Source organism: Colossoma macropomum, unplaced genomic scaffold (assembly GCF_904425465.1).
Source record: "Colossoma macropomum unplaced genomic scaffold, Colossoma_macropomum, whole genome shotgun sequence".
Classification (NCBI taxonomy): domain Eukaryota; kingdom Metazoa; phylum Chordata; class Actinopteri; order Characiformes; family Serrasalmidae; genus Colossoma; species Colossoma macropomum.
The window spans coordinates 6,960,491-6,972,600 of record NW_023494803.1 but is presented as its reverse complement, the minus strand read 5'-3'; the positions used below and the strand labels follow the sequence as shown (position 1 = coordinate 6,972,600).

The following is a 12,110-nucleotide window of genomic DNA, read 5'->3' as shown; positions in this document are numbered from 1 at the left end:
TAGGCATATCATACTCAGAGTACATAGCAATATAATTGAAATACAGTGCTTTATCAATCCCATACAGCTCTAATTAGGAGAGATTTAGCATAAATGAAGGCCATTCACTTTGATTTGGTATATTTGGCCTGACCAAAATAATTCCAGTAACCAATAATACAATGTGACTCGATTCAGGGTGGGCCAGTAATGAAAATGGGTGGGCCTGGGCCCACTGTGTCCAATCACGATGCTGCCCTTGCACTGTCTGGTTTGTGTCAATTACCTCTTATTTTTCATCCGTTCTCTTCATAGAAATGTGTGTGTAGTTGCAGGTTATCCTCATGCTAAAGATCATGTTTGGATACATTTTGCATGTTTTTATAATTTTAGCCATGATGTTTTGTTTTCAAACTGAGCAGTTCAGCCTGTATTTCTGTCACAGTTAAAGATGGACCTGATTGTCTCGATCATATAAAGTTGTGCCCTATGGTCAAGGGGTGGCTTGTTCCTATCCTGGCGATGCTGTGAACAGTATTACTGTAAACGACTGACATTTTGACCAATACTGATAGTGAGCCGTCCATATCCGCCAATATTACTGACCAATTGATATATGTGCCTTTCTACTGAATTAGTTCAAACTGCGGTTGCACAGTAAAACCCCTAAAAACAACACTAAATGTAAAGAAGTGAAGTAAATTATATTTACACAGCACATTTAAAACCGTAGTGCTTTCCAATAAAACACAATGAAGTATTCAGTCCTTAGATATTTACAAGGATGATGATATGATCTCTTTAAACCCAAGGCATTAACAGAGATAGGAAGAAGCAAAATATATATAAAAAAATAATAATCATTTATAGGGCACTGTCTATTGGGAGTTGTCTGTCCCAAACCTAACCCCTAAATTTTAATAATCTAATATTTTTCAGCCTTTTTAAGTAGTTTAATTTTTTAAAGAAAAAAAAACTTTATTCAAAAATTCTGTCCTGTTTTCACGTCACTACCGAAACACTAAGAGTTATAATCTATAGGCGGAGCTTTATTTTAGCCACACCCCTGCATTTTAGAACAGGAAGTGAGGCTGCATCCCTGACCCTCATGGCCACATGGTGAGGAGTTAGATCCGATTATTTTGAAGTAAAGGTGTCCCAAAGTCTGAAAATCAGTGTGTAACATTGTCACTACTGAAACATATTTTCAGCAATTACATACATTTTATGATTATGATTTTATGTGTGTACAACTGTCCAAAGCTGTGTCTGCTAGTCATGTACTGACTAGCGTTTTTGAGTTCTGCACAAAAAGAGGCAAAATTCTCACAACTGAAACAGTCACTACTGAATCATTTGGTAAAGTTTCAGTAGTGTTATGACAGTGTTTTGGCAGTGACAAAATGGAACTACAATCATTTGTTTAATAAAATGAACATAATTAAGGTATTGGATAATTCAAAAGGGTTTTAAAGTCTAAGTCAACAATTCGGTAGAATGCTCCACACCAATCGGGCTGTTGTATAGTCTGAGACGTGCTCTGGCTTCTAGGTTCCGGCCCTGACCGCTTCATTTAAGCAAATTGAGTCACTGGTTTTACTTTCCCCCAGACTGAAATCTGAAGGCATCAAATGTCAGGAGGTTCTCAGGGGCACGTAGGAGTAAGTAACTCAATCTTCAGAGACACAAGGGCTGTCCAGGATGTCAAACACAGCTCAGTTTACTGAATTCACAAACTGCAGCATGGGTACAAAACAAGATGGAAATCGGCTCCGAAACCAGATACCTGCAATAAGGCCGCTCTCTTCAGAATGAATGCATTTCTTATTTGAGTGCAAATTGTGTTTGTACGCCGCACCAATATGACCCTCGCTATTATCATTCACGACCCCAATTTGCATTCTCGTTCCTGGTCCTGTCTGTCTGTCTTCCCCTCCGCTGCGTCGTCATGGAAACGGATGATGGGGAAGTCGAGCTGCTGCTCCATCCAATTGGCCACTGTCAGCAACTTCATGTCCTGGAAAGACTGTCCAATCAGCTGCAGGCCGATAGGAAGGCCTCTGCTTGAGAGCGCTGTTGGTACGGTAACGGCAGGAAGACCTGAAGGTGTGGAGAGACAGAAGACAGATTTCATGGCCATGGATCTTAATATATACTCTTGCGAATTCAACTAACGGCTCAAAATAGGTGGGAGATCGAATCTACGGCAATCGTAAAATGCAATGCGGTCATTTAAGGAGGACGTAAGCACTGACGTAACCACCTGGATATCTTTAATAGCCCTGGATTTCAGCCTTTTTACACATTAACAACAGCAAAATTAAAGAAAATTGACCAAATGCTGCAACGCTGAAGCCACACCAGCTTTCGCTGCTGGTTTCAGGGAGCGTTTGCTTACTTTGTCCATTTAAAAGTTAACTAACTGCATAGATAACGTGGTTAAAACACTAACTTAGGATAATAAAGTTTGTCTCAGCAATTCGCTCAACATCGGCTTTTCGAGCTCCTGTGTGGGGTCACGCTGCAGTCAAACTAGCTCATATTAACACTGTGGACGTAATGAAAATGAAATCACTTGCAAATGGGTTAAAACAGGTGTGTTTGGAAACCACACAGGTTTACCACACAGACCAATCCAAAGCTGACATTTTTAAACCTACATGCTGAAAAGCAGTTAGCAACGGTTGCTGAGCAGTGATTGGAGGGCTGAGGAAAGTGGGGACTAGGAGTTGAGATGGCACCGCCCTATGGTAGCACATGGCTTGTGTCATATACTGGGTACTGTACAGTTACACTACTATGAAGAGTAGCATGTAGTGTTCAGTCTATACTGATGCAGTACGCAGTATACAGTACACAGTATACTATACTGAACACAGCCAATGTATATATACTCTATATATTTCCACCTACAATACAACTTTCTTCTGAAATTAAGAGCATTAATAGGATGTTTGTCCTCCTTTGCTGCAGTAACAGCTTCTGCTCTTCTGAGAAGGCTTTACACTAGATGTTAAAACATTGCTGTGAGGATTTGATTGCATTCAGCCAGAGGAGCATTTGTGAAGTCAGGTATATATGTTGGATTATTAGTTCTGGATCACAAACGGCACTCTAAGGCCCAATCCCATTTCACCCCTCGCCCCTACCACTGAGCCCTTAGCCCTCTGTTTTGCGTGTTCACGTCTAGGGGTAGGGTGTCCCAATTTTTGTTTAGATAGAGGGGTAGGGTGAAGTGTTAGGGTTACATGGCCCTCCAAACAGAGGTTTTTCAAAGACTCCAAACAGAGTGATATGAGAAAAAAGAAAAACCGGCAAGATGGCTGAACAAGAGACCAAAGAAACCCAAAAATATGAGAATTTTCTCAGTTAAAAAATACGATAACCACTGTATTTTCTTAGTTTAATGTAATTTCAATGTATTGTGGTAATTTTCTTCGTAAAAAGCATAAAAAATCGCTAATAGCATGCTAATGTCTCGGTAGCTAACTAGCTAACTTTCCCGTTCCACCTTAAATAGTCCAGCAGTGTTGACGCCTGAAGCACCAGAATGTAACTGCTGCACCGTTTAAGGTAGAACGGGAAAATTCTAACAAGAAGCTGGCGAATAGCTGACTGTTCAAAGAATGGATAAAACTAAATTGTGAAAGAGGGAACAGGCTTACGATTGAATAGCACTGGGTAATGGAAGATAATGGAAGCGTTGACCTGTCAGACTATTCAGACATCCTCTCGGTTCTGGTACAGCAATGGAGCCATTTAAAAACAAAAAAAACAACTGTTCTGTGAAGTGGGGTCAAAGGTCTGGACTTAATAAACAATTTATACTCAGCCTAAAGACAAACTCCAACTAAGCCAACTATCGGTTTATTGTCAAACACCCTTTTGGGAGGACAGCTGCTTTCCTTTAACATGAAAGATGGATTGACGAGTTAAAGGTACTTGGCAGCTTTAGAACAATGGTGTTTGCTGGGTTTTTTGTGTTTAGTCTGTTGGGCCAGTGTGCAGATTGGGGGATTAAATGGTGAGATCATCAGAGAGGTCAGTAAAGGTCAGGGCAGAACAATAGAGGCTAATCATTAGAGCACATTCCTAAGTTCCTTTTGGTCGTTACAGGTAACTGATTATGTTTACTCATGACGCTTTTGTTAGCTCTGTAGTCACGTTTAGCTTTAAGTAGTGAACCAAAATGGTTCTTTCGTTTTTGTTTTTATGTCTTTTATTAAAGGCATTGTTGTTAATAATGTTGATTGATTTAAATACAATTTACAAGTAATTACATGATTTGCCATAGTCTTAAATCAGGGTTCCAGACTAACACCGTCCTATTGGATGATAAAAATAACACATAGGACGAAGCTTAAACAGGTTTAGGAGGCTTCATGGACGATTAACTTGTGTGTGTTAACACTTAATGTCGGTACAGCACAGTCATTAAATCATGAACATGCCAGCAGTTCATGTCTACTGTAAATATAGCAAAGTTTACTTTAGACATTCAGAAATTATGCTAATTTCCATTAGCCTGTCAATGGGAATTCCTATATAATATTAGCATCAAGCTAACGGTTATGTCCATTCACGCTTTTTAGCATGCTCTGCCTTAAACATGGATAATTAAAGCCAGAACTTTGTTGGAGTTTTACTGTCGCTCTAGAATATTTTCAGATATGGAATTGACACAATAAAATAAAACGAACACAAAGACACAAAGAAAAACAAAATTCTCAGGAACAGAGCTATGAATTTTAAGGGAAGAAGTGATACAAATAATTATACAGTGTTTGGTAAAGACGCCTTTAACTTTTAATCAAGAATCACAGCTTCCTTATTAGAAAAATTATGCCTATAAATTCAACTTTTAAACTGAAAATTCAACTTTTAATTGTAGGAATTTTGTTTTGGTGTGTAAGATTTCATTTCTCATTGGTAGGAATTTAAGCAATGAATTTCCAGTTCATTATAAATGCAGTAATAATTTTTACGAACGTGAATTAAAGTTTAATGTGGTCATTTTTTGTTTGAGATACAGCAAATCTAATTATCATTAGCTTTTTTTTCTATTTGTCAGAATCCAATGGGCGCATGTGAAAATTAATTTCAACTAGTAAATATTAAATGTCAAATAGTAAAAATAAAAAAAAGAAGTGAATTTTCTCCAAAAAATGTCACCATGTGTAAATTAAATTTCTTGGTAAAATCCATTGCAAATTGAAAGATAGAATTAAAAGCTAAAACTGCTTGGAATAAAATGCTGTTGTAATACATGCAGAACGTGGTTTGGAATTTTCTTGCTGAAATAATCAAGGCCTTCCCTGAAAAAGACGTTGTCGGATGGCAGCATATGTTGCCAAAACATATGCACTAATGCACCCCTATACCATCATGAATACTGGAATTTAAACTGTGCACTGATAACAATCTGAGTGGTCCTTGGCCCGGAGGACACAGTGTCCATGATTTCCAAAAAAGAATAAAAATATTGATTTGTTGGACCACAGCATGCTTTTCTACTTCGCCTCAGTCCATTTTAAATGAGCTTGGGCCCAGAGAGGGCGGCAGTGTTTCTCGATCATGTTAATATACAGTTTCTTCTTTGCATTTTAGAGTTTTAACTTGCATATTTGCATGCAGCGACAAACTGTTTACGCAGACAGTGGTTTTCAGAAGTGTTTCTGAGCCCATGCAGTGATTTCCACTATAGAATCATGTCTGTTTTTTATGCAGTGCCGCCTGATGGCCCAAAGATCACAGCCAGCAAATACTGGTTTTTGGCCTTGTCCCTTACATACAGAGTTTTCTCCAGATTCTCTGAATCTTTTAATGATATTATGTAGCGTAGATGATGAAAAGCAAAAGTTATTTGCTGTTTTATGTTGAGAAACATTACTCTTAAATTGTTGGACTATTTGCCTGTGCAGTCTTTCACAGAGTGGTGAACCCCTCCTCATCTTTTCTGGTCATTTAAAAATAAAGTATGTATGTTTTGGGTACATAAACCCACACTGATGTTATTAGTGGGGAATGTTATAAGGTGAAATTTAAATATAAGAAAAATACAAGATACAGGCCTTTTAAGGATCAAGTGAATTAAGCAATCTCAAATAGATGATGCTGTTATTTATAAAAGTACAGACAAACTTCAGATGTATTTCTAATGAACCACTGCTGTAACTTGTTTAGATAGAGCTTGATTCTGTGCATGCGCTGCGCACCTGCCATGTTGACTGGCTGGGTGAAGATGTCTTCCTGAGCGCTGCGTGTGCGATTGTCTTCCTGGATGAAGTCAGAGTAGCGCGCTGCATCGCTCAGCGTGGTGGGCGTGAGAAGCACATCAACACCTGACTGGAACACGCGCCGGAAATCTTCTGTAATCAGACGTCTGATCTGCTGGGCCTTCACAAAGTAACGGTCGTAGTTCCTGCACGTGGGAAGAGAAATTACCACAACAAATTCTATTAAAGGCTTGGTGGAACATTTACAGTTTTCCCCTCAGCCCAAATGTCGATCAGACAGGTTGTCTGTGGTCATGCACTGGAGCTAAGAGGCTAACGCAAGTAGTGGAAGTTTATACCAGAGACATTATAAAGGAGGAGACAGGTCACTTGTTGGAAAATGAATGGTAAAGCTTGTTACACTCATCATGGTGCATGTTTATGGAGATAGAACAGCAAATTAGCTTGCTGGTAAGGACACAAGTGGGAATTGCCACCCTCAGCTGTGAAGATCTGCACAAGCACAGTAGCCAGAACAACCTGGAAAACATATTTTTTGTGTTATTTGAGCCAAACCTTACAAACTATGGGATTATGGGACTAATTTCATTTATGTTTTTAAAACGACCTTCACTTTTTGAGGTTTTAGGTCTCTTTTCATTCAAAGAAATAGGTTCAGTTCAGTGCCATATTACAGAAACTTCCTATCTTTTGTCCTACATTAAGCTCCGATAAGGTCAATATAAGATTTAGATCACATAATACTATTCTTATCTTACATCATATTATCTCAAGTTAGGAAATCCACAACTATTCGATTGAAGTCGATAATCAGCTCTTATGTCTGTTACCTAGATACAGACGATACGTGCACATTTGAAACATAAGCACATTAAAAATGACGTCCAATTTGAAGTTAGTCAGCTTGACAGCTACCACTACTGATGTAAACAAGGTTAAAACAAAACTAAGTTTCAATTAACTGAAACTTAGGAATGTTGCGACAGCGCCCCCTGCTGTTTATCATAGAGTTGCAGCTCCCCAGTTTCAGTTTCCATTTCCCAAACGCTTTAGCCAGCCTTCGAGCTGCACTATGTTATTCCTCCTAATAAATAACTACACATGCAACTCTGCCTCCTCATTATTCACCACCATGGTGATGCAGCATTTGGGGCTTTTAAAATGAAGAGTTAGAAAAAAAATCTCACAAATGTAAACAAAGCTTTACAAAATAAATGCATGTAACGCCATTATGCCAGTTATAGTTATAGAGAATTATGCTGCCTGTAACAGTTGTCTAAAAACAATAGAAACAAACTGTTAAAAAAGAAGTTAGGCCACCATTGGACACCGAGTGGATGAATCTGTGAACATCCTGAAAGAGCATTCAAAGAACATCCCATTCCAAAACCATGCACTTTAATATGGACTCGCCTCCCTTCGCAACTATAACAGCCTCTACTCTTCTGGGAAGCTTTCCACAAGATTTTGGAGTGTGTCTGTGAGAATTTGAGGTTCAGTCAAAAGAGCATTTGTGAGGTCAGGCACTGATGTTGAACGAGAAGGCCCAGCTCACGTTTGATGTTCCAGTTCATCAAAAAGGTGTTCAATGTGATGAGCTCCGTGGAGTTCCTCCACACCAAATGCCTCAAACCATGTCTTTATGGACCTCGCTTGCACAGGAAAAGGTCATGCTGGAACAGGAAAGGGCCTTCCCTAAATTGCCTTCTACGCTGTAGACTGGGGTTCAATTCCCGGCCTAGGTAAGCACCCTGCACTATACTAATAAGAGTCCTTGAGCAAGGCTCCTAACACCACCTTCGCCTATCTGTGTAAAATGATCAAATTGCAAGTTGCTCTGGATAAGAGCGTCTGCCAAATGCCATAAACATTACCCTTCACTGTCTAGCCCAAACCCTGAAAAATGGCCCTGGACAATTATCCCTCCCCAGCCAAACCTTACAGTTGGCATTATGCATTCCTGTATCTGCATTCTCCTGGCATCTGCTTTTGCTTTACACCACTCCAGCCAACGCTCGGCATTATGCATAGTGATCTTAGGTTTGTGTGCAGATGCTCGGCCATGGTAACCCGTTGCATGAAGCTCCCGACGCACAGTTCTTGTGCTGTTGTTGTTGCCAGAGGCAGTTTAGAACTCTGTAGTGAGCGATGCAACAGAGAATAAGCGACTTTTACAGCACTTGGCCGTCCCACTCTGTGAGTTTGCTCCTAGACTTTTATTCACAAATAACAGCACTTACAGTTGACCAGAGCAGATCTAGCGGGCCAGCAAATTTCGTGAACTGATCGGTGGTATCTATGACAGTGACAGACTCACTGCGCTCTTGAGTATGACATATTATACTGCCTATGTTTCTGGCTATGTGCATGATTTTATAAACTTGTTAACAATGGGTGTGGCTGAAACACTGGAAGTAAATAAGAGGAAGTTGTCCACATACTTTTGGCCATATAGTGTATATCGGTCAGGCATTCATTTAAACTACAATTAAGGTGGAATTAAGATGCTTTGTGCTGAACTTTGTGCTATGATGTCAGGAAGGAAGCATCTCACTGTTTCAATAAGAAGTAGTTCCCGGCAAGGATCCTGCTGCGGACAACGCTGTTGAAGCCCTCGTGACGTGTAGTGGCGTAAAGTGCTTCAGTAGAGCTGTCCACTGTGCTCCGGTGACCTGAGGAATGACATGCAGAGGAATACAGTGAGTTGGATGTATTCATTTGCCAGGCTGGCACTGTCAATGAGGCTTTTTCTTTACTGGCTTCCTACGGCGTTAATAATGTTAAAATGTAACTGGGTTAATGGTTAGTTGCGCAATGGTTTATATGGTTTAGTCTATTAAACACCCAGCCCACTTTATATATTTGCTTTACTCCAGCCAGGTAGTTCTTAATCTTATCTTGAGCCCAACATAGCAACACACAAACACAACAAAGATAATAAAAATGTAAGGTACATTTCCATACAAGACTAGTCAAGCAAAACAGATTTTAAAGAGGCTAAAGTGGCTGTTTGCTCCAAAATTGTTCTCAAACATTCTCAAACTGTCTATTGTTTAAAAATAAAGGTCGTTCTTCACAGATTCTTGCTACACCTTTCCTAGCACTGCATTGATTACTTTGCCTGGATAAACATATAAATATGCTACACTAAACAGTATTTTATGTGAATGTAATTATTTCCAAAGCTCTTCCCAGTAGCCCAGTATCTACACCCACAGTCTCCGTCCATTACCTACTTCAGGTAATTAATCCGTCATATAATAATCTGTATATATATATATATATATATATATATATTGTTTTACTAGCAAAAAGTAACTGCCCAGATAAAATCATTAAACCATGTAAACCGTTTTCTAAAGACTTCCATTACATTTAAGGCATTTGGTAGACCCTCTTATCCACAGTGATGAGAACTTTAATATATCAAAGGTAGGTGAACATAACATTGGGAGTCTTGTCCAAGGACTCTTATTGGTGTAGCATGGCGTGCTTGCCCAGGATATCAGTATATCCACTACTCTACAGTAGGTTTGCAAATCTCTAACCTCAAAACAGTTCATTACGAGATTATTCAGTGCATCACTGAATCTCAAATCTCACAATTTTGTACATTTCAGAATTATTAAAACACAGTCAAACTTTACACGAGACTACTCTTATTTTGCCTTCGCTGCAATGCCAATATTTATATTTACTGTTAAGCAAATATCCGCTGGTACCTGATATGATTCTGATGTCGTCGTGCATCTCCTGTTTTCATGCTATCAAAATTTTTTTTTTCTGAATTGATAGATGTTTTTAGGTTGATTATTTTGTTTTCCAGTGGGCAAATGGTAAAATCCCAAATCTCTGTTGACCTTAACTGCCATTACAGCCACAAAGTAAACAACTATTGCACATTTTGTACTTCACAAGGTGCTTGTGAAGTACAAAATGTGGATTCGTTTTAACAACCTGATGAGCTTCACTGCTCACACGACTATGCTGAGGACACATGGAGAATAGCATAGCAATGGCCGGCCTAGCAACACCTCAGCATTTAACTAGAATAACATAGTAACGGCCTAGCAGTAACTTAATAACCACCTGGAACGGCACAGCAATGACCTTCGCCACCCCCTAGGATTGCATAGCAATTACCTAGCAACACCTTAGAAATCACCTGGGATAGCACAGCAGCACCTTAGCAACCACCTGGGATAGCATAGCAACAGTCTAGAAACACCTTAGTGACCACCTAGGATTGCATAGCAATGGCCTGGGAACTTCTTAACGACCGCCTAGGATTGCACTGCTGCGGCCTACTAACACCTTAGCAACCAACTGGAATACTATAGCATAGCAATGGCCTAGGAACACCTTAGTGACCACCTAGGATTGCATAGCAATGGCCTGGGAACTTCTTAACGACCGCCTAGGATTGCACTGCTACAGCCTACTAACACCTTAGTAACCACCTGGAATACTATAGCAATGGTTTAGCGGCACCTTGCCAACCACCTGGTAGACAATAGCAACAGCATAGCCACAACCTACCAATCATCTGAAACACAACCACCTAGTAACACCTTAGCAATCACCTTAACAAACCCTTCGTAACACCTCATTAACCACCTCTTTAGCTTTAAATAACCCATAAACTAAAGAAGAACATAAAACCCTCTCAGAGTGTGAACTACCCACTACTTTCAACCAACCAGTACTATACAAACTTAATTAAGTTATTCAAAGCAATCGCAAACAAATCAAATCAACAGTTACCGCATCTTTCATTCTTATTAGCTGGATTTGTTGAAGTTCGTTCACGAACTTTTCCTTTCTAGTTATAATTTATTCCTCTGTTTTGACACAGTAAAGTCACTACCTTTATACTGATATATCCTGATGCACCCCTGCACTATTATACCCCTGCTGTACTGCTGTGCTGAGATCAGGGCGTAGATCAGGTAGCTGTTGCGTACCGTATTGCAGGCCGTCGAAGCGCGCCATGTTGGACGCCACCTCGCAGCAGCAGAGCATGTGGTAGCAGACGATGGAGTGCTGCGTGTGAGGGAGCGAAACCTCTTTGACTCGCGCCCCAGCACGCTCAAACAGGGCCACCACACGCCCCCACTGCGCCAGGGTCTCAGCCGACATCCCCGGGGCATGATACTCCTGCAGCATCACATGAGAATTTAGGGGGAAAAAAATTGTCGTTACAGTATACAATGATCAGGCATAACATTATGACCACCTCCTTGTTTCTACGCTCATTGTCCATTTTATCAGCTCCACTTACTATATAGGCGCACTTTGTAGTTCTACAGTTACAGACTGTAGTCCATCTGTTTCTCTGCATACTTTGTTAGCCCCCTTTTACCCTGTTCTTCAGTGGTCAGGACCCCCATGGACCCTCACAGAGCAGGTACTATTTGGGTGGTGGATCATTCTCAGCACTGCAGTAACACTGACGTGGTGGTGGTGTGTTAGTGTGTGTTGTGCTGGTCTGAGTGGATCAGACACAGCAGTGCTGCTGGAGTTTTTAAACACCTCCGTGTCACTGCTGGACTGAGAATAGTCCACCAACCAAAAATATCCAGCCAACAGCGTCCTGTGACCACTGATGAAGGACTAGAGGATGACCAACACAAACTGTGCAGCAGCAGATGAGCTATCGTCTCTGACTTTACATCTACAAGGTGGACTGACAAGGTAAGAGTGTCTAATAGAGTGGACAGTGAGTGGACACAGTGAGGTGTTTAAAAACTCCAGCAGCACTGCTGTGTCTGATCCACTTGTACCAGCACAACACACACTAACACACCACCACCACGTCGGTGTTACTGCAGTGCTGAGAATGATCCACCACCCAAATAGTACCTGCTCTGTGAGGGTCCATGGGGGTCCTGACCA

General features: G+C 40.5%; 1 protein-coding gene across 1 annotated transcript in view; it reads right to left on the bottom strand.

The window, feature by feature from the left end:
* Positions 1 to 1,177: 1,177 nt before the first annotated feature.
* Positions 1,178 to 12,110, bottom strand: part of qrsl1 (glutaminyl-tRNA amidotransferase subunit QRSL1) — a 24,576-nt gene continuing 13,643 nt past the window's right edge. Inside the window, exons 8-11 of the mRNA XM_036593186.1 lie at positions 11,180 to 11,372; positions 8,770 to 8,887; positions 6,195 to 6,400; positions 1,178 to 2,079 (exon numbers count right to left, since the gene is read on the bottom strand). Coding sequence (XP_036449079.1) covers positions 1,862 to 2,079; positions 6,195 to 6,400; positions 8,770 to 8,887; positions 11,180 to 11,372 — 735 coding nt within the window. The 3' untranslated portion in view covers positions 1,178 to 1,861. The remainder of the gene's footprint in view (positions 2,080 to 6,194; positions 6,401 to 8,769; positions 8,888 to 11,179; positions 11,373 to 12,110) is intronic.